The sequence below is a fragment of the Kogia breviceps genome, chromosome 14, assembly GCF_026419965.1.
Source record: "Kogia breviceps isolate mKogBre1 chromosome 14, mKogBre1 haplotype 1, whole genome shotgun sequence".
NCBI lineage: Eukaryota > Metazoa > Chordata > Mammalia > Artiodactyla > Physeteridae > Kogia > Kogia breviceps.
Genome location: NC_081323.1, coordinates 51,145,574 through 51,168,591, shown reverse-complemented (window position 1 = coordinate 51,168,591; position 23,018 = coordinate 51,145,574). Strand labels below are relative to the sequence as shown.

Below are 23,018 nucleotides of genomic sequence, written 5' to 3'. Positions count from 1 at the left end.
TAATTGGGGTGTAGTTGTTTTACAATGTTGTGTTAGTTTCTACTGTACAGCAAAGTGGAGTTCCCTGTGCTATACAGCAGGTTCTTATTTGTTATGTTTTATACATAGTAGTGTATATATGTCAATCCCAATCTCCCAATTCATCACACCACCCCCTTCCCCACCTTGGTAACCATACATTTGTTCTCTATATCTGTGTCTCTATTTCTGCTTTGCAAATAAGTTCATCTGTACCATTTTTCTAGATTGCACATATAAGCGATAATACACGATATTTGTTTTTCTCTCAGGTTTCTCCTGTTTTCATTCTCTTTTAACTTTTTATCATGGAAAAGTTCAGACTTTCACAAAAGTAGAGGAAAAAGTAAAATGAACTCTTACGTACCCATCACTGGCTTCAGCCATTACCCACTCAAGGCCAGTCTTGTTTCATCTCTGTCCCTTCCTCCACAGATTGTTTGATAAATCCCAGACATTATTTCATTTCGTCCCTAAATATTTCAATATGAGTCTGTAAAAGACTCAGACTAAGAAACTCAAATCTTTTGATTGCTAGTCCAGTGCTCTTTTCATACTGCATCGTGGTTGTGTTACCTACACAAGAATCATGCCTTAAGTTGAGGGGATGAATAAATGAATGAATGAATGAAAAGCAACAGTCCATCTTTATTCTTTCCAAGAAGAAGTTAGTTGCTAAAGTTCTAAAGTGATCTTTTTAGAAGACCAGGACACCAAAAGAGAGCTTCAAACCATGGACCCCCAAGTCAGGCAGCAGCAGCAACCCATGAGATCTGTCCAGAAATTGCCTGCAGGCTGATTTTCTGCCCCTCCCTCACCACTGACAAGCCACGGAGCCTCAGTTTTCCCTGTGAGCTGGGAATGATATGTGAATTAGGGGCAAACATGGCCTGTTAAGGAAAGCACTTTTAAATTCATATACCGATTCGTACCCCTAGGGGGGTCATTATCACAGTTATCATCCAAATCTCCCAGAAAGACAGAAAATCCACTTGAAAGAGTCTCCCTAGCTTCCTTCCTTGTCTCCTTATCTTGTCCCCTGAACTCTGCATGTCACTCTCTGTGCTGATTTCTTTGGGGTTTTTTTCCCTGCCCAGATCAATGCCAATAATGACAATGGTGTGATTAGCGGGAACTGGAGCGGTAACTACACAGGTGGCCAGAACCCAAGTAACTGGAATGGCAGCGTGGAGATCCTCAAGAAGTGGAAAAATTCTGGCTTCAGGCCAGTCCTATACGGCCAGTGCTGGGTCTTCGCTGGGACCCTCAACACAGGTACTCTTGGTGTGATGTGCCTTTCCTGGGTGGGCAGCAGTGGGGTACCTCAAGGTACCATCTCCACTGCACCCCGAGTCCTCAGACTGCCCTTGACTTGCAGCGCTGCGGTCTTTTGGGATTCCCTCCCGAGTTATCACCAACTTCAACTCAGCTCATGACACAGACCAAAACCTCAGCGTGGATGTGTACTATGACCACAGAGGATGGCGCATGAACAGAGGCAGTGACAGCATATGGTGAGTGTCTGACCCTTTCTGAGCACCACATCTGAGCAGCTTCTCCCCAGCTCTCCCCAGCTCCTGAGACCCAGCTCCAAACAGGAGTTGGGAGGCAACATATGGTTTAGAGTGGAAATGCTATCACTTCTTGGCCTTTTGGCTAAGATCAAGTGTAAAATGAAAATGCTGAATCTAGCAAGAATCTAGCAAGACCGAAACAGCTCTTCTCAGAGTTCTGCAAATTCTGATGGTCTACTTTATCTCGCCGCCAGATGAAGGCTGTTATACCAGTGAAAGATATGATTTTCCTGGGCTCTTCCCTGAATTTGTAGCGCCCACTAGACCCTATGCTACTTTAGAAGATAAACACTGAAACTATTGATTTTCTAGTAATAAATATAGATTTATGTCACTTCAGGCAACCCATATGACTTTAGGGTTTTCTTAGAGAAAAGCGACACATTTTCTCTTATGCATATATACTTTCTGTGTATCTTGGTTGATAGAATAAAATGTTAGCTTATTCTGGATTCCAACTGAAAAACAAAGAAGCTTTATATGTAACTGGCATATATATTTCTAACCATAAATATGCTATGTGCACACGTATCTATCCACACACATATGTATGTAATACATAATAAATGCCAACTGGAAGTAAGTTACCTAAAACTTATAGACACATATTCATAACTTTGTATAGCTGCATATATACATAAAATAGATATTGTTACAGCTATTTAAGATTATACCATATGCCAAGTTATTACCAGATGGCAACTGAAAATAATTATGTCTATATCTGTATATACACATAGATATCTATGTGTCTATGCATATAAAGTACTACATGCTTATTATGTCAATTATCCATTGTTTGAATCCATTTCAAAGGCTATATACACACATAATCCCTCACAGGCATATACTTGTCTAGATAACCTGATAACAGATGCCATCTTATTTCCAGATGTTCAACTTTGAAATGGTCTATAAAAAAAATTCTTTATTACTTATTATTCCCAGAATAAGTAGATCCAACTTTACTGAAATGTACTCAGGGTAACTAATAGAATAAAGTCAAAGGAATATTAAAATTAACAGAAAAAGCTTTTAAAACAAATAAACAACACCCCACACCAATAATGGCACTGAGTAGTGTAAGCGTCCCCTCCCCTCTGAAGGGAGGGAGGAGTATGAATTCACTCGAAGTCACATGGATTCTAGGGTTTCATGGGGAAAAGAAAGCTTATTTCAGATGTTCTTTCTTAATCTGCCCATACACAGCGTTTCTCTCTAGTGGCACGGGTACTTACAGAGAGGTTTTTTTTTCCAGCTTCTCATAAATGAAGGTCTTTTCTTCTCCCCATTTTTTTCTTTTGTTACTGTGTCCAAAATCCCATTGTAACCTGTTCAGATCCTTGGGGCAATGTCATTCCTGACTTTGGTTTCCTTCACAAAAGGGGATGCTTGGTTCAACAAATGACTGATTTGGGGAACGGGAGGTCCCCTCTGACGTAACCCTTCTGTGATCATCCTGCACACTAGCAACTGCAGAGAGACCAGAATGCTTAAGGCTCAGTCCCTCCACCGAGAGCATATCTGGTGCAGCTAGGAGATAAGGAGTGGGGAGGCCATTAATAGAAGCTATTTAGCAGCGTGGGATGGTGTGGGGTATGCCAGGTGCGTGATTCAGACAGTAAGCACTGTGGGAACTCAGGGAGGGAGCCATCAAGGAAGACTTCCTGGGAACAGGAAGGTGGGGCCTTTAAGCTGAATTTGTAATTAGCCCTGAGATCTCTTGGTTCCTGGTTCATGCTACCACTCCACATTAGCTTCATAATTCATTCCAAATATACTCACCTTGGGGCAAGTCTGGGCCTGTGGAGACATTCCAGGGTGTCTCCACTGTCATTTCTGTTGGCCTCATTGCAGGGTATTGGGCCCTAAAGCTGTGATATTTTTCCTGGGAGTCTCATCCCCCCTCATCAGAACCCTCCTCAGAAAGCGGTGAGAGCTGTGAGTCCCTCCCCATCCTCCTCCCTACCAGCTGTGGGTGGGGAACCAGGACTGGGTGGTGTGCGGACAGGGAGTCCTGAGCCCTAGTTCCAGCCCCACTACCATCTGGCTCTAGAACTTGTGAAAGCCACTTCATGTTTCTGGTCTCCAGTTTCCCCAGCAGTGAAATATAAAGGTTGGCCTGAAACTAGATGTTCACTTAAGTCTCTTTAATTTTTTTTATTCTCTGCAGCTTCAGCTTGCCCCACTTTTTATGTAAGAGCTAACCCTCCCAAGGGAGCTATCACATCCTTTCAACATGGTTCCCACCACGGGGTAGTGGGGGAGCTATCCCACCAGTCATTTTCTGCATGGAGTGGAATGACTAACGTATTATTAAAGGGCAGTTTGGGTTTGAACAGAAATCCTTCCAAAGGAATCTTTGTATGTTGCAAATGTTAAAAGTTTTTAGAACCTTGTCCAGATTTGCTTAAAGTAGTAGAATGTAAGGATCAAGTGAGGTTAAGCATCTGAACGTGCTTAATAATAATAACAGCAGCAACTAATAATTTGCTGAGCAATTGTTGTGTTCCAGGTAATGTTCTGAGTGCTTGCATGTACTCTTCAGAAACAATGAAGTAGGCACTATTATGAACACCCCATTTTACAGCTGAGGAACCTGAGACACAGAGTCATTCACCCACGGGCAGGTAACTAGAAAATGGTGGAGCTGAGATTTGAACCCAGGTGGCTTTTTGTAAACTATGAAGCACCAGAGAGATGCCAAAGAATGTTATCACTATTCCTGACTGATGTTTGAGAATTCAGACGCTTACTTTGAGATTTTCCAGAAAAGGAGTGGCTGGAAACCAACCAGGTGGAAAAGCTGGGTTCTTAGGTTCACACTTAGGCAGCAAATGCAACTTTTCTACGATACTAGATGCTGTCTCAGGAGCTCAGTGGGGAGAAACAATTTGTCCAAAGTCAAACGGAAATAGCATCCAAGTTGGAGGTGGACCTATGTGTCTGTCAACATGACCCTCCCCAGTCAAAGAACATTAGAGCTGGAAGTGATCTTAGGGAGAGACCTACTCATTTCATAAATCAGAAAACAGAGGCCCAGGAAGAAGCACCCGTAAACAGCTGGAGACATTTGGACGCTCTAAATAAGTGTCTAACTTTACATAAATTCCTTAACTTTTCTGTACCTCAGTTTCCCATCTGTAAAATGAAGGGCTAGGTCGGGGACCTCAGAAATTTTTTCTAGATCTTTCTTTGAATCACATTACAGCATCCAGTGGGGTCCATTTTCTTCTAAGCCATTCTGCTCATGACAGTGGTTGGACTTAAAAGGCACAAGGCTCTGGAGTTTTCACTTCTTCTGAGTCAGGAGACTCTGGGGGAAGCTTCGTTAATATGGTTCCCTTCTACACCACTATAAAGGAGGTTTCTGAGACCTGCAACCTAATGATTTGGAACAGTTCGGTTATCTTTATCTTGACATTTCTGGCTCGTTTTCTTATTTCATTCAACTTGATTCCCCGGTTTCTCGAGTCACAGACTTGACTCTATTTGTAGCCTTTTATAGAGCTCCGAGGTGGAAAGCAGATGGAGATTTCCCGGCCCCGTGGTCAGGGAGGTGGAGTCGGTCAGTTCTGGAGAAGAGCTGTCAGAACCCATACCCCCCACTCGAGCCCTGGCTCCTAATGCATCTCTCCATGGCCACCAGCCTCCACTAATACTTAGCTAGACCCCAACGTACCTGGGGCAGCTTGCTAAAGACCCACAGCAAGGAAACCAAGACTGCAAGAGTGTCCTGGTTCCAGAAAAATTCAATTCAGTGAGCACGATGTAAGTACTGCACACCAGAGCCTGCACTGGGCACAGGGCACCAAGAGGAGTGAGACACAGAAATCTCACTAGAGGAGTTCCTAGCTGCATGAGAAGCTGGGTGATTACAGAGCAGAAGTCAAATAACTGAATCATGCAAGATGCAGAGATAGCACAGAGGTAAGGTTGGCACCCTCTGAGTATGTTAGGAAAAGATTTTCTGAAGGAGGTGGTATCTGAACTGCATTTGGAAGGACAAATAGGCAGAATGGGTAGGGATTTGGGTCACTTTCTAGAGAGGGTCTCCTGACCCCATGAATTCAAAGGTAAGCATAACTCAGTTGCTGTCTCTAGGGGCGGTGGTTTATAAACTTCAAAGGTCACATTAGAACTGATTTGAGTGGAGGGAGCTGGGAAGGGCGGGAATCTGCATCTTTTTAAATAAATGCCTCAGTCTGTCCTTTTCCTAAACTCCTACTCCTGAAACACTCGAGACAGGAGCAGAGCCCAAGGTTGGGAGGTGGGAAAGAATGCAGCACACAACCAGAAACAAAGCTGATGGTGCATTTGAAAGGCACATACTTCCCAAGTAGCTGTGAGCAAAGTGCTGACTTTCAAATGATGGAGAGACCAGGATGAACTTGTTATCTGCTTTTCTTAAATTCCTGCCTTGCAAATAAGTAATCAAACAGAGCTACTTACCAATCTATCTTAACCAACCCACCCTTATCTAGGGCTCTCTGCCAGGAATGAGATGAATGTGAAAAGTGGTGTTCTCCCTGTTTCCTCATCCTCTCTTTCTCCTTTCACCCTTCTAGGATCATCTTCCCACACTCCTCCTGCTTTCTCCTGGGTGAATTCTAACTGATCTTAAGGACCCATTCAAAAAGGCATTTTGTGGGGCTGCCTGGAGATAATTTTTATGATGACTTTTTTTTCACAATTATAGGAAATCTCAGAAATATGTAAAGAAGATAGTTTTCTATCCAATCTTTTCTTTATTAGTTGTTGTTTTTATAGAATTGGGATCATACATTTTACAAAGGCATGGGTAAAAGACGGAGCATATGATAGACACATCCTACTTTTCCCCCCACCTGGAAACCAACCACTTCATAGTTTTAAATCATGTGTTTTTGACTAGACATGATATTATGAACATTTTCACTATGTCTTTAAATAATCTTCAAAAAATAAGATTTTAAAAGTATCATGTTCCATTGAATGGTTAAGCCATTATCTCTTTTCCTGCTATAAACTATTTCCTATTCCCTATGTTGCCTGTCCCCTTTATTTCCTACTGTAAATAACACAGTAACGAGCATTGTTATATGTAAATCTTGAGCTCATCTGTGATTAGTCCCATAAGAAAGATTCCTATTAGTGGTATATCCTGGGTTAAAAGGAATGGACATTTTAAAATCATCTAGTGCTGTAACCTTCCAGAAATTTTGTAATGACCTATGTTTATTTTTTTGAATTTTATTTTTTTTATACAGCAGGTTCTTATTATGTATCTATTTTATACATGTTAGTGTATATATGTCAGTCCCAATCTCCCAGTTCATCCCCCCCACCCCACCCCCTGCTAAAGACGCACTAAACATTCTTTTTTTTTCACACACACACACTGTATTTTATTTTTATAAGAGGTAAATAAACTGACACCAAGCATTGTAAATGAATGACCATAACAAAAGCAACAATGATTGCAATTACCAAACACGAAACACACGCATACTATGTCATAATATTGACATTCAGTCCAGTAATCCTCCACTGTAACAGCTCCTTTACTTTGCAGTGATAATTGACTTGTATATTTTTTGCCTCTGAGTCCTTGTGAGATTTTTTTTTTATTCAAACAGAAAGTCACAAAAATTATAATCATCCTCATCAGTTCACTCAGTCCCATGTAATTAATTTTTTTTTCATCTTGATCTTTTGTTAGCACTTTAACGAATTCATCAGTTTTCCATTAGAGTTCTGAAAATGCTTATTCATTCAGTTCAGCAGTATAGTCAGTTACCCGAAACCTGTACTTGTCTGAGTCTTTTCCATGAATTCCTTGAAGATGAAACCCTTTTATAGGAACATTTTTGCAAAAGCATGAGAGTACACCCAGAACTGTCTATAAATGACAAAAGACTTAAAAATGACCACGGTTAAAGATTTGATGAAAGTTAATAATAATGAAATTGACACGGAAATTTAGTTATTTCTGAGATATACATTTAAAAGTAATAACTAGAATTATGACTTATAACATTCATAAAAATAGTACCCATTTAACAGTGCTGTGAGAATTTAAGTGTGACGATGCTTGCTAAGGTCTAGCACAATATCTGGCACACAGTAAACTCACATGATGAGTATCAAGGTGCTGCACTGTAAGATCAGAGATGTGGTGTTTTGCCACTCCTCTGCTGTGTGGCCTTGGCCAAACTCTGTAGTCTGTGGTTCTGTCTGCAGGAATTTCCACGTCTGGAATGAAGCCTGGTTTGAGCGGACTGACCTAGGCCCATCATACGGTGGATGGCAGGTTCTGGACGCCACCCCCCAGGAAAGGAGTGAAGGTAACCAACCCTCTGACAACCCCCTTCTCTGCGTTTGGCTCTAAGTCATGACCTCTCGATACTTTATAGTGGTGGATAGTGGCACAGCAAGGTCACCCAAATCCTCTCTACCTCCAGAGGGAAGGGAGGGATTAAAACAAAAATATTTTGAAAATAGATTTCCCTCCCAATCTTCTTGTTTCAGGCTGCTATTAAAATGATTGCCATACCTGCACTCACTTGGCTGCTGCAGAGGCCCTGGCACGTGCCCTGCAGCAAGGGAAAGGAGCCGTCCCCTGCCAACCATGATTCTCCTGCACCACCTCTGGTAGCCCATCCCTCCCAGCACAGAAAGCTTCCAATTCCCCATCGCCTTGGGACTTAACCCAAATTCCCTGGCTCAGCTCCAGACCTCCGTGATCACGGCCCCCATCACCTCTCTCACCTTCACACGTGTCCCCTGCCAGGCCGAGCTCTCCTTCACGCAGGCTGGCCCAGCCCCATCCCTGTGCTCCCACCTCTGGCCACTCTCCCATCAGAACTTGGGTCTCAGGCTCTCCAGGAATCTTTCCCCTTCCCTCCCCTGACCTCCAGAGCATTCTGGTCCGTTACCCTCATTTTCAGTTGTTTCTTTCAAACTTCAAAAAAAATCATAAAGGTCATATAGGCACATGGTTTTAAAAAAATTCTAAAAGGACTTAAAATGAAAATGAAGTCTTACTCCCTTCCCCAACTGCAGTGTCTCTACCAGAAACAATGAACGATAGATTTGGGGAACGTGGGTGTGAGGAGGGTAACCTTCCAGATATTTTCGACACCACTATTCAACCTTTTCACTGCAACCCATTAGCAGCTGTAAAATCAAGTTAACGGGTTGTGACCATCATTTTAAGAAATGAAATAGAATATCATGGAAAGGAGTGGGGAAAAGAAAATATCAGGGTGCATTGGACATTAAGAATAATAATTGTCCTGTGGAATTTTTGTTTCAGGGTCATATATGTGCCATGATGTAAAATCTACTTATTTCTAAAGGTCATGCGAAAAAAAAAAAAGGTTGAAAGTCACTGTTTCAGGCTTATAAAAGTGTGTGTTTGTGTGAGTGTGTGCGTGTGTGTGTGTCTTTGTTTGTTTTGTAAACACAAATGGAATAATAGTCTTGTTTCTATTCTGCTGCACCTTGCTTTTTTTCAGCTAGGCACTTCATGAATGAAACTATATCTGTATATCCATCCATCCATCCATTCATCTATGAATCTATCTATCTGTCCATCTCTCTATGTATCCATCTACTTACCTACCTATCTGTCTGAGCTACCTATGCTGAGTGCTCAAGAAGGGATAATGGTCAGGGTTTGGGAGCCCAAAGAAGCATGACATCCCTGTGGGCTGGGTATGCAAAAAAGTCTTCCAGGAAGAGGGGGGTGATTTGGGAAGAATGATTTGCAGAGTAGAAAAGAGGCAGCCCTGAGCACAAGACAACAAGACTTTCCCCTTTAGGAAACAGACTGAGGGCAGTGGGTCAGCACCAATTATGCACCCACAGAATACAGGATTGGGCCGTCTTCTGTGGAGGTGGAATTTCACCAGGGCACTATTGCAGAAGTTAACAATAGCCCTGGAGTGTCTTGCTGAGTGCCCAAAGAGGGGGGCAGACTGTTGGGGTTGAAGGAGTTTGGCGGGGTAGAGGCAGGGGAGTTGGGTGGTCATGGGTGGCCCCCCAGAGGAGCAGGCCATGGCGTGTACTGTTGCAGATGGGCCTGGGTTTGGCATGTATCCAACCTCTGAACCTTGGCCCCCAGGGGTGTTCCAGTGCGGCCCTGCTTCGGTCATCGCTCTCCGAGAGGGTGATGTGAACTGGGACTTCGACATGCCCTTCATCTTTGCTGAGGTTAATGCCGACCGCATCACATGGATCTACAATTCCTGGACCGGCGGCCTGAAGAAGAATTCCACAAACTCTGACACCATTGGCAAATGTATCAGTACCAAGGCGGTGGGCAGCAACTCTCGCGTGGATGTCACCGAAAAGTACAAGTACCCAGAAGGTAGGAGGGGGTCTGGACGGGCTGTGCCCCCCAGGGCTTAACGGGGGGGAAGACAGCTCTGAGGTGGAGAAGGAAAAATTGTTCATACTCCTTCCGCATTGTCAGCCGATTCTGCCTGAATGGTAGGACTACTCCCTGGCATCTACTGCCCAGGTCCCCAGACTGTTTCCCATGGGAACAGAACCATCATGAGAAGACGCGGTACCAGTGGGAATTTGCCATAGGACTCAGGGCCAGTCCAGCTCATCTCCAGCTGTGTCCCTTTGCCAATTACACAACTGGGATGACAGCGCCACGACTGAACATCACAGGGAGAAACATAGCCCCCACGAAAGACGCCCCCCGAGGGCCTCTCAGTCAGCCCACTCCCCTAGCCTCTAAGAAACACAGGCAGGAAACATTCTCTGAAAAAAAGAAATGGACAGTCCCCCAAGACGTGGGGACTGCTTCGTCTGCTTCAGAGGCCTCCCCAAAAGCCAGATGAGGTGGGCTTACACCATGAGGACAATGCCTGAGTCCCTGAAATCTTCAGCATCCACATGAGTGCTGGTCTCCCTAAAGTCACTGAGAAGCCCAGCTGCTACGAGGCCACCTTTAACACAAATTACATTTGTTGCTCTATTTAGGAAGTTGCTTTCAGAGTCAGAGACTTACCTCTTTGAGGAGTCTCAGTGGTGACCATAGTTCCACACTTGAAGGTGATGTTCAGTTATAGAAACAGGCAAAAGTGAATTAACGCTTGCTCTAGCAGGCTAATCACTCCTTAATGGGGTCAACATGTCTCTCTTTCTAAAATACTTGGAAATAGTTCCTTCAGCTGATCCTCACTGTTGGTTCTGAGGTGTCAAGAAAAGTGCTCTCGTGAAGGTGCCCACGTGCCCCCAAAGTGAACCCCACAGCTCCGTACCCTGCTGACTGTTGCTGTTGGCTGCCACTTACAAAAGAGGAAAGCTGAGCAGGGGAGGTGGGCTCCAAGTCCTGGTGGATGAACCTCTGGATGTGGTATTTGTGACTATTTTGAGGCATGACTCTAGGGTGATGAGATTGGTGCCCTCTTGGACCCCAGTACACCTATGCAGGCCATTCCCCCCAGCTGGGGTCACATGGCCTTTCTCTCAGTCAATAAACATGTACTGAGACCCCTCCAAGTGCCTAGCCATGCTTGGCTCTGGGAGGCCAGGAAGCATCCTGCAGATGGGCTTCTGCCCCTGCAGAGCTCACAGGCCAGGGGGACAGGCTGGTGCGTGACAAGAATTCTCAACGGTGTCATGATGTAGAAACAAGAGTAGGGGCCAAGGAAAAGATAATCCCGGGCAGGAGGTGAACTCCATCCTACCCTTATAACTGTGCAACCTCAAGCAAGATTCTTAGCCTCTCTGATCCCTTGTTTTCTCACCTGTAAAATGAGAAGAGCAAGGCCTGTCTTCAGTGGGATTTAAATGAGCTAGTGTACAGAAAGTGTCAAGGGCAGTGCCTGGCACATAGTGAGGACTTAATAAATAGTGATGGTTTTTATCAACTGGAACATCTGCAACCTCATTGGAATGACCTGCCAGAGGGACTTCTGAAGTTCACTACTTACACGGTTGTGTGATTCTGTGGGGTGCCTTATCTGACTGTCACACCTTGATTCTGCTTCTTGGGGGCTCTGGCTGTCCCAGCGAAACCTCCTGAGCAATGGGAAGCGGCCACGGCCAGGTTGGGGGATCCCTGCAGGACCCCTGGCGAGGACCCAGCCCCTGTGTGACAGCAGGGCTGATCACACCGCCTGTTGTTGACCAGTCCTCCTTACCTAATGATTCCAGATTGTGTCTGATGGCCCCAGGGAGGAAAAGCTCATAAAATGGGTTGCTACGCATTTGCACAACAGCAGCACCAAGGGAGAAAACAGTAGCAGGAAGCTTGGTCTTGAGGAAGCCTGGCAGGTGACCTATGTAGGCTCTGAGCCTCATTGTGCATAACACACCTGCTTCGAGGTTCTTGGCACAGAGGCTCAGCTCCCTGCACAGCCATCAGACCTGAGTGTGGACTTAACAGCTCGGCTAGAGAATGGGAATGCACCAAAAGGAACCCAGCCCACCAGGATCTGTCAGCCTGGGTAATTTGGCTGCCTGTCTTCTTTTCAGTAAGGTGTGTGGGAGGAACTACTAGACTCAAGTCTAGACTTCTGGGGACTGGCCCTCTCTCTGCCCCTAATTCCCAGATTACCAGTCCCTTGGACCAGTCACTCCTCCTCTTAGGACCTTAACTCTAACAGTGGGCCTCTGGGGTCTCTGCCAGTTGTTACATGTAACTTATGGGAAAGACCTCACTAAATTGTAAAGTGCTTCTAATAAGTCACCTGATGCCTTAAAATTTCACAGGTTGGTTGGGGAAGTTAGGGGGCGGGGGCATAAGTATGGTCATTCTTTGTGTATCTCTGTCCTTGTTCCTGGAAGGTCAATACTTTCTCTTTGATAGTGAGTCTTCAGGTCAGGCAGGGAGACTTATGTGCACTGTGTGGTCTACCCTGGATCAGAGGCTTGGAGTTGGTTATCAGTTCTTAGCACCCCAAGAGCCGTGATTTTTAGGCCATGATCTTGGCCATTCTCCAGGGACTGTTTATAGCATCACATTCAGCAGCACCCGTGACCCAAGTCAGAATCAGAAACCCAACCTGTGGTTCAGCCTTTGTGTTTATGAAACCTGAACTCTCTCGACAATTTAAACTAGTCATAACCTGGAACCACAACAACTGTGAGAAGTTCTTGTCAGCTGACATGGACAAAAGTTCCACTCTTCAATTCTCAAAGCATCTTTAGAAACAAAGCAGAATAACATGGTAAACTGGTTGGAAAATTTTTTCAATGAAGTTAATTCTAAATCATAACCTTTTTTTCACTTCTGAACTTAGTGTAATCTTTTTTTACCTCAGTTTTTGTTATTTTTAAGTTATCTGTTTTTTCTTTGTCTCACAAAGGACCATTTATCAAAAGAAAGAGAGAAGGAAGGAAGGGAGAGATCTAACCTAATTAGCCTAAGCAAAATATCAAGCCATATAGTAATTTTATGCACCTTTCCCTACATCTCCATGGAAATTTAGAGCTGATTGAAACAGCTGGGATGTGAGCCTCGTGTTAAGGAGGATGAAATGAAGACCTGCAGAGGTCAGGCACTTGCTTGAATCAGAATCGTGTGCAGGCAGCAGAACCAGTGTTAGTTCCAGGCCACCCTTCCAGGCTGGGCGCTGTCCTTTATCCAGGTTGCCACTGCGTCCCTGAGATGCTTCTCTCTTTTCCCACCACACAGGTTCCAACCAGGAAAGGCGAGTGTTTGAAAAGGCTTTGGGGAAACTTAAACAATACATGCCGTTTACTGCAACATCTGCAAGAAGCTTGAGAATAGAGGAACAGGAGCCCGGAATCTCCGGGAAGTTCAAAATCACTGACAAACTGACAGTGGGCAAAGAAGTCAACCTGACCCTGATGCTCAAAAACCTAACGAGTGATTCGAAGACAGTGGTAGTGAACATGACAGCCTGGACCATCATCTACAATGGCACACTTGTACACGAGGTGTGGAAGGACTCCGTCACCCTATCCCTGGGTCCCGAAGAAGGTAACTCATCCTGTAGGTTGCTGGGGTACCACGCACCCAAAGAAGCTGGTATTCTCTTGGGATTGGAGAGTTCCTGTTGGAACCGAGTCAACTGATTAAGGAAGGAACAGCACATGGCCTCTGTGGTCAAGCCAGGGTTTTGAAATTTTGGAGGCTGCTATTATGGTGAACAGTGCAAGTCAGTGTGGTGCCAACCAAAATCCTTTCATGCCCTGGGGGAAGAAGGAGGTAGGCTTTGGCAGTTAATAGACACACTGTAAATACCCCTTACAGGTACATACCACATTGCCCAGTGTGCAGAGTACTTCCTTATATATTCGTATGTACTATCACATTTGACCTTCTAAAAAGACAGATTTCAGTATTCCCTTTTACAGAGGTGAAAACTGAGGCTTGGAGAGATTGTGACTCGTTTAAGAGATTGTGTCATAGCTAGCAGGTGGCAATGCCAAGTCTTGGTCCTAGATTTCCTAATGCTAAATCCAGTGCCACCACCCATTTTCTAGGTTTTATTGCTGCCACCCCTCCCCCATACCAGCTGCCACCCTACCCCACACCTCCCCACCCCACAATGAATCACTTTCTGGGTTTGACCCTAGAAGGGTTGCAATATACCACAAGGTCTGGAACCCTCTCCAATGTTCCTCCACAGCTTCCAATGGGTGGGTGGAATTTCTTGATTCCCAATGACAGTGATAGGTTTTCTCGGAGATCTGAGCCTCTGGGAGGAACCGTGACTCTGTACTCCTGGGTAGCATAGACAGAAGGGGACCAAAGTAGAGGAGAGAGAGTCTGGGGCTGTGGAAGGATTAGAATGCAGGTGTGCCCACATTGGCAAAATCCTTCAAGCTGTTATGAAAAGTTTGGACTTATACAAAGCAGATTAACAAGGGTGGGATGGCTATTTGCTTCACATAAGGAACTAATAAAAACTGATTAATTACACAGCCCATCTTGAAAGAATTCTGTCTGCAAAGAAACTGCAATACCTCTGTATTACACGTGTCAGGAGGCAGCATCTCTAGCAACCTCTCTTCTGGCAGAATTTAGCAGAAATCTTCCCCATACCAAAAGCAGCTGCTTGGCTGTTATTTACCTTCAAAGCTCAAGGGAAGAGCTATTTCTGTAGACCAAAAATAATTTACATGAGGTAAATGGTTTTTAAAAAGCCATACTTCTGCCAGAGGCAGCAGAGAGAAATGGGAAGGAAAGGAAGGAGGCAAGTGAAGTGGTCCTGGAGGCCTGACATCATCACCTACTTTCTGGGCGATGCTGTTAAGTCCCCCTCTTTTTCTGAGCCTCAGCATTCACTGTCCAAGAGGGCTGGACCAGCTGATGCAAGGGCCTGCGTCTCCACATTTGGGGCAGGCTATGTAAATCCCTCCAGTGCTTAAAACAGAGACAGCTCCTTCCTCACAGACTTTCCTCAAGGGGTGTATGACCCTGTGGATGCAGGGGCCCCCCCAGACCACCCAACATGACTGTATAAGGGAGGGGGGAGTGCCCTGCACCCATTGGAATGGGAGGACCCTCGCTGCCTGCCCTGTGAGCCAGAGAGGAGCCTTGAAGCTTGGGGAGGAGCCAGATAAAGGGAGGAAAGCTGGGGAAGGCCTTTCCATCTGAGGGGACCTTGTGAGTCAAAGCTTGGAGGTGATAAGGTACCTATTTTGTCAAAAGGACAATGAGAAGCATGGGAGGAAACGTTCTTTTGAGGGAAAGAGTCATGAAGGGCCATACTGAGGGGTCTGAACTTTATTCCTGAGGCAGCGAGGGGCCATGGAAGATTTTTGAAGCGACATGGAAGAAGAGTGACGTGATTTGGGGGGCGGGAAGTGCTTCTAAAGCCTATCTTCTGGTGTGTGTGAGTGTGTTGGAAGCAGGGGAGACCAGAAGTGGGGAGGTCGTCCAGATGCTGTTGCCATAGAATCCCAGACTACTGGATGAGCGGGGAGGACCCAAGCGCTTATTTAGCCCTGGTTTCCTTTGCTAGTTATTATTGTGCTGTCATCATTACTGTTTTCATCACTGGGCAATGAGTTAGTACTCGTATTCTTCCCCTGTCCCTTAGAAGGAAACTTGCTCTCCGATATTTTCCAGGACAGGGAGGAGGCTTCAGCCCCTATGAGCCCATCCAGCCAGAGTCCTGGGCTATCCCTGGCCCCTGCTCTGCAGCCTGCACAGAGCAGACAGATGTTTCCCACAGGGCCTGGCAGGGAGGGCTCAGGCAAGCCTGGGCTGCAGATGTTCCCAGCCAGCTCACATCGACTTGGCTTGGCATCAGCTTTCAAGGTTTCGAACCCACTCCCTCTCGCTCTGCTCCCTGGCTTCTCCTTCCAGAAATACAGCATCCTGTAAAGATCGCATATGCTCTGTATGAGAGGTACCTGAAGGCAGACAACATGATCCGAGTCACAGCCGTGTGCGAGGTCACCGACGAGACCGAGGTGGTGGTGGAGAGGGACATCTTCCTGGACAACCCCACCCTGATCCTGGAGGTAAAGGGGTGCTGAAAGGGTGTCTCTCCAGCCAGCCTAGCCCTCCCAGACCACAGAGAAGGGCCTCCCCTGCTGAAGGGCCGAGGACCGGGCCCAACTCGGCTCCAGCCTCTGCCAAATAGATCAGCCAAGAGTTCCACTCAGAGTAACGTCCTTGGGACTTCCCTAGCGGTCCAGTGGTTAGGACTCAGAGCTTTTACTGCAGGGGGTACAGGTTCAATCCCTGGTCAGGGAACTAAGATCCTGCAAGCTGTGTGATGAGGCAAAAAAAAAAAGCAGCATCCTTGCTCCCTGTCTGGCAATATCCACAGACACGTTGCCCTGTGGCTTCTTTGGTTGCAGCTCTAGTCCCACTGGGGATGCCAGCTGAGGAGTGACCAGAGGGGCTCTTCAGCTCACTTGCTCCGGACATCTGCTGTGTCCTGGGCTGTGCCAGGCTTGGGAGTCACAGGGGGCTACAAGGGATGGGTCAAGACTGCAGGAAACCCACAACCCAGCCCCCAGACACATTTGTAGAGCAAATCAGAAATGGGCATAACTCACGTGCATCTCCCGACTCTAGACCCCAGAGTTACAGAATTGTGGACTCTTGGAGACCTAGTCTCGAGCTCCCATGTCCTGCCATTTCACATATCAGTAAACTGAGGCCCAGAGAGGAGAAGGGAATTTCCAATTACTGCCAGAGCCAGGGCTAGACCTCAGGCACTTTCCAGGGCATCCAGCACGTCCACAGCCAGCAACAGCATCTTCCCAGTGGTTGAGAATGAGGATGCCTCATTTTTTGGCTGCAGGCTCTGCTCCCAGGCTCCCTCTCAGGAGCCCAGGCATGTTGGGGTTTGCAGGTCAGCGTGAGGCACTTGGGGCCATTCTGTTCCTTCCTCAGCACTGGGGCTGGAAGTATTTGGCTGACTCCAAGCCTGTCCCTACCCACTCCAACCCCAGCCCAGTGTGGAGGCTGCCAGAGCCAGAGAGCACAAATCTGAGGGGTGAAATCCTGGCAGGGAAGGACAGGCAGAGGAATGGGTCAGGAAGATGGGGTCTTCCCATGGGATCCCATAGAGAGCTTCATGGGTCATGCTCCTCCCGAGTCTGCTGTACCATCTGCGCCAGCGGTCTAGACAGAGATTGCCTTTTTTTTTTTTCCTTCGCAGTGCCACTAGCCTCCCTAGCCCCAGATTTCTAGAGTACTTGTGGCTGCCCTAGTCCCACCCTCCCTAAGCTACACCCCAGCTTCAGAGGTTCCTGATGTCAGACAGAGAGCAGGGGGACCCAGGGCACCCGCTCCATGCAGCTAGCCTGCAATAGAGCTCTTTCATTGTCCTGGTTAGGCTCGACTGTGCTTCAGAATGGGGGGAGGGGGTGGTCCATCACCTCCACGGCTAGGGAGGGGGTGCCACCCCTGTTGTGGGCCCATCACAGTGGTTGTGAAACAGAAACATCCCCCCCCCGCATTGGGCAGGACTAGAACAGAGTTTCTAGGCTCCAGGCTCGCCTTCTTTCCTGCCCAGCGAGTTTTCATCCTCAATCCATGATTGTCCCCTGAGTGTAGAAGTTTCTCCTGCTTCCCAGGACATTTCCAAGAAATACACCCCATCCCTGTAGAATGACAGGCAGCAAGTGTCGTTTCCCACTCCTGAGGCTGTGAAATGAAACATTCTGCATAAAAATTATCAGTGTTTAAATGAAGTTAGTTTTTCACCCATTATATTCCCTCATCCAATATCCTCAAACCTGCTTATAGCTTTCTCTTTTATTCAATAATTTTAGTCTACATCTTTTAGACTTCCATATCAAATCAGCTTAGTCTTTCAAGAGAGTGTAACGTCTTTTAAAAGGAAATCAGAATACACACAGCCTGGAAATATTCCATCAAAACTTTCTTATTTAATCTTTTTAAAGGGCATCTGCTCTTTCTTGTTTGGGGCATCTGTATGTGAATTTGCTCTTAATGCAACCTCTCCTTATTTCAGCCTTCAGAGAATCAAGACAATCTCATCTTGATTGAATGAATCAATGCATAGTTCACTCAGAGCAGGGCACTTGGGTGATCTGTATGAAAAGATAATAATTTGGGTAAAATCCTATTATCTTACTTGACACTGATTGGGAGTAGGCATTGAGGACTTTAGAACCAGACCATACAATCTGAACTTCGTTCCAACAAAGGGTGATGTCCTTCACATTGGCCCATGACCTACTGACAATCAGACAGTCTTCTGGTGGCTCTTATCCTCTTCTTTGGGTGCATGCACAAATTTAGGTCAATAGGACAGAGTGGTAAGCAGCAATAAAGAAAGGAAAACAAATACACGAAAATCTCAAATTGAAAAATATGTGAAATATTTTTCAATTTGAGATTTTATGGCACCGTTTACGTACCCTTGTGTCCCAATGGCATAAAATTATGCTTCACTCTTCAAATCATGTCATACACTTTAAATGAGTTCCATGGGAGAAATTATGGTATAGAACATGGTCTCTAAAATGTTTCAGTTATGCACAAATTATTGGCAGGCATTTTAGGGTCTAGCAAGAAGGGCAATTGGTTCTGGAATCAGAAAGGCCTTGGTTATTGAATCAACCTGAACTGCAGATTTATTATTGTAAAATGGTTGCAGTGAGAATTGGTGGCAAGAAAAAAAAAAAAAAAAAAAAAAACCAAATGAACAAAAAGCAGCGGCCTCTAAGGATCCTCAACAGAAGAAAAGAAATCCACCAGTCACCCAGTTTTGGTTTCCAAAGCGCTTTCTTCTGCATCCATGATCTCATTTGGTCCCTTGTAGCCCAGGGAGGGAGGCGGGGAGGGATCAGCCCTCTTTATCAGGGAGAGAGTCAAGGCCCAGGGAGATGATGTATCTGCTCAGGCTTGGCGGCTTTTCAGCAGGAGAACAAGCTTTCATCTTTGGGAGCAAACAAATAGTCCAGGGTGCTTCTCTGACCAGAAACCTAGGTTTCTCCAGCCCCTGATCAAGGACCCTGTGCAGACCACATGTGGCACATCCTCGGAAGTGGGAGTTGCCCTTTCCAAGATGAACTGAGAAAGGGCCCGTGAATCTGGCTGGGAATTTAAGCCTTCTCAGCCGCTGCGATGTGCTGCCTCTCCTCCACACCTGGGTGTCCTGTCTGTATCCTGGGGATGACAGCAATTTCCTAGGAACCCCCTGCATGGATGTCGCTGGAACTTAGGAGGAATAAACCTCCTAAGGATAGTTATCCTCCCTTCCTTTGTCCTCAGCAACATCCTCTCCATCACCAAGCCTCCGGCGCAGCCCCATTGGCTCTCATCAAGGGCAGATAAAATGAACAGCCCAGCCCTGACTCTGTCAACCCCTCTCCCCACAGGTGCTGGACCAGGCCCAGGTGCAAAAGCCTGTGACCGTGCAGATGCTCTTCCGCAACCCTCTGGATGAGCCGTTGAAGGACTGCACGCTGATGGTGGAGGGGAGCAGTCTGCTGCTGGACACCCTCAAGATCGAGTGAGTCCCAGGCTGAGGCTCCAGTGAGGGATGGTGGGAGGGGGGCGGAGGGGCCCCCTCCAGAGCCCGGGGCAGGGCAGACAGAACTCCTCTAGCCTCTGAACTTGGGAATCTGCACATAGGGATACACGTTTGCATTTGGTTTGGGGGTTCACCAAACTTGAACTCAAGGGAAGTACAGGTCACCAGAGCTTGGAGCTGGTCCTCATATTTGGGAGATCATGGGCACTGCCCCTTCCCCTGCTGAGGGGTCCCAGAGCTGAAGGGGTTTGATGACCCAGGGTGGCAGCTAGAGGGAGATGAAGGAGCAGTGACCTTGACCAGAGCAGGACTTGAGGCCTCATGCTGACTCCTGCCTTTCCCCATCAGCATACCAACCCTGCAACCCAGGGAGCAGTCCCGTGTGCGTTTTGAGATCCTGCCCACCCGGAGTGGCACCAGGCATCTCCTCGCCGTCTTCTCCTGCAACAAGTTCTCTGCAATCAAGGCCATGCTGTCCATCAACGTGAAAGAGTGAAGCGCCCAGGTGGCCCCATACAAACTTGGGAACATGGAGCAGGCAGGGCTCACCTGTGGAGTGAGCCCCCTGCCCACACACACTGTCCAGCCTGGGAAACTCACTCCGTCCCCCAAGGCGGCCTGGACTCGGACCTCCAGGCTCCAGCACACACCCCTCCCTTGCTCCCAGGCTGGGCTGGTTTCACCCTGGCCCGCGGCTTGATCACTTTTGCACGTCCCCCAAGCTTCTCCTCAACACTGCCCACTCTGTGAGCTCCATGACCCTGCTCAGCCCTTATACCCTCAATGCTGTGGGCATGGAGTGGCACCTGACCCAGCAGCTCTCCAAATGGATACGGGGGGAGAAGATGGTCTGGACTGTTTGCTGATCCCCAGCCTGCAGTTGGCACATCCCTGCTCCTCTCTTAGGCCACTATGGAGGTGGGGGCATGATGGTTAGCCATCTGTTGTAACACTCACAAACGCACCCTCAAAATAAATGCTAAAAAGAGCGCGATCACACAGCACTGACTTTACAGGACTCCTGCTTCAGCTAAGTTGGTGGAGAAGGAGAGAGGGGGGCTGGGGCCATGTCCTTCTGGAGGACAGATGGCCTTGGGGAGGCCGTGCTCTCTATGTTCCAGTGTCCGAGAGGAGTGGGCTTGTTCTGTGTGGCTCCAAGTGCAAAAGTAGGGAGACGTTTCAAATCAGTTTAGGAAACCTCTCTAAGATGATGTCCAAAAACAGATTGGCTGCCTTGGAGCAGGCAGGAAGTGCCTTGGAGGGAACGTCTTGTCCAGGCAGGCTTCGGGCACTCTCTGTGTAGCCAGGCAAACTCTTCCAGGGTCTCTACAGGTGTCAGAGTGAGAAGGGACTTCAAAATCTTCACTGGGACCTTTCACAGAGCAGGTGTGGGTGGTGGCCCAACCTCTGTTCGCACTGGACTCGCCCCAACTTGTGCCACATTCCTCCTCTTGCAGCCAGAGCCCTGCTAACTCCACCAGAACCTTCTCTGCCTTCACACATGCTCTCAGGTTTCCTCAGTCTTTGCCCCTTGAAATAACCCCAAGCAGATCCCAGAGCTTTCCGTCACTGGTGCTGACTAAAGCCATTTTGGCACTCACGCCTCCCTGTTTGGATATAAGGGACCAGTCCAATCTACACAGAAGCTTCAACCTCACATCCAGCTCAAAGCTTCTGCCCTAAGCTCAGCTCAGGCCTGACCTGGGCTTGCAGAAAGAGGCACTGTGCATGCCCCCTCTTCCTTCCTCCTTCCCCTCTTGTTGCCTGATCCATAAGAGTTGGAGAAGGGACAGAGGAAATTAGGAGAAAGATGACAAAGTTCTATTTCACTGGTGTTGATGCAGCCTGGCCACAGAAGCCCGCCGCGTGGCTGACGTGTAAGTGCAGGCTTTCTGCATTGCGTGTCTCCAATGTGGTCAACATGCCCCTCAGACTCGGCCTCTAGAAGTTCTCCCCTACCACTAACTGCTCTGGAAGTAGTGGTCCCATTGTGATGGTTTGAGCCCAGTTCCCTTTCATGGGCTCCACTGCCCTGCCGCAGCCACCTCCTCTCCCCATGCTGCATCTCAAGCTAGTCCAGCGTCAGCTTCCCACCTCCAAGTGCCCCAGGTGGGCAGTCAGCACCAGAACCTATGTGCATACTTGCTCCTGGTGTCAAGGAGCTCTCACCAGGGCCCAGTACTGGTGTCTGAACGCAGCTGGGCCTCCCAGTCTCTGCAAGACACCAGGCCCCCAGCTGAGGAGGGGGAAGCTTGTCTCTCCTCTTGGAGCCTTGCCACTCTCTCAAATGCCCCTTAATTTGGCCTGGAGCTAGGCACCAGTCCCCAGTGAGGAGGGGCAGAGTGAAATAAGCAGACTTCTGCTCTGGTTTCTATTAGAAAGCAGGAAATCCAGAGGTTTCCATTTCCTCCCATCCACATGAGGCCTGCCCCAGACTTTAAATCCCTCAAACATCAGCCCTGTCAGCAAGCATCTCCTGAGTGCCTGCTTTCTTCCAGGCTCTGTCCAGAGAGATTAAAAACCAACAAGAGCATGATCCCTGCCTTTGGGTTTCCATCCTCAAGGGAGTCCCCTAAGGTGTGCCATTAAAAATCCATGGGGAGTTTGTAACCAACCCCAAGCACATGTGTCTTAGAGCTATGTCTAAACACCCCTCCCCCCTACTTGGGTTCTGAAGGATTTTAGCAATAAAACAAAGGAATAGCAGGGAGAGGCCACAGCACCATATTTATTTCTGGTAGAACAAAAGTTAGAGGTTGTAGCAACGTGTGAGATGCAGTCGGCCTGCTAGCTGAACCCCAGACTTAGGTGACCTTGCTCTATTGGTTAGGATATATGCTCAGCAGCCATAGCAGGGAAACCCAAATTGCCAGGGTCCTAAACAGAATGGACATTAATTTCTCTCATATAAGAGCCAAGGGAAGCAGCTCAGGGACGCAGGCTTCCTTGTCTTATAATGCTGTCGTCTTCCACACATAGCTTCCACCTACTGATTCCAGGTGGTTCTTCCAGCTCAAGGCAAAAGCCCACAGGCCATCCAGCAGGAAGGAAGAAAAGGGGAATACACGGGCACCCTCCTTCCCAATCTGAAAGTCAAAAGTTGAAATTATGCATTTCACTTCTGCAAACATCCCATTGGCCAATAAATCTAAAAGTGGGTTGTTTGAAATGAATAACACTGATATATCTCTAGCCAAACTGATTGCGAAAAAATAAAAAATACACAAATTACAAATATCAGGAATGAAAGCACCTTCAGCTGTTTAAAAGAAGTAAAGGAATATTATGAACAATGTTATGCCAATAAATCAGACAACTTAGATAAAATGAATTCCTTGAAAGACGCAGACTATCAAAATTCATTCAAGAAAAGTAGATATTCCCCACATCTGTTAAAGAAATTGAATTTGAAGTGAAGACCAGCAGAAACTGTCCAGGAGCCTAACAAGCCACAGAGTGGGTGGTTGTTTTGTCACTATGTTTT

The 23,018-nt window shown here is 47.0% G+C and overlaps 1 protein-coding gene across 1 annotated transcript in view; it reads left to right on the top strand.

The window, feature by feature from the left end:
- Positions 1–20,534, top strand: part of LOC131741419 (protein-glutamine gamma-glutamyltransferase E) — a 38,999-nt gene extending 18,465 nt beyond the window's left edge. The window contains exons 6-13 of the mRNA XM_059038342.2: positions 1,116–1,293; positions 1,397–1,532; positions 7,815–7,918; positions 9,700–9,945; positions 13,234–13,542; positions 15,880–16,037; positions 19,380–19,513; positions 19,883–20,534. Of these exons, the coding sequence (XP_058894325.1) occupies positions 1,116–1,293; positions 1,397–1,532; positions 7,815–7,918; positions 9,700–9,945; positions 13,234–13,542; positions 15,880–16,037; positions 19,380–19,513; positions 19,883–20,030 (1,413 nt within the window). The 3' untranslated portion in view covers positions 20,031–20,534. The remainder of the gene's footprint in view (positions 1–1,115; positions 1,294–1,396; positions 1,533–7,814; positions 7,919–9,699; positions 9,946–13,233; positions 13,543–15,879; positions 16,038–19,379; positions 19,514–19,882) is intronic.
- The last annotated feature ends 2,484 nt before the right edge of the window (positions 20,535–23,018 follow it).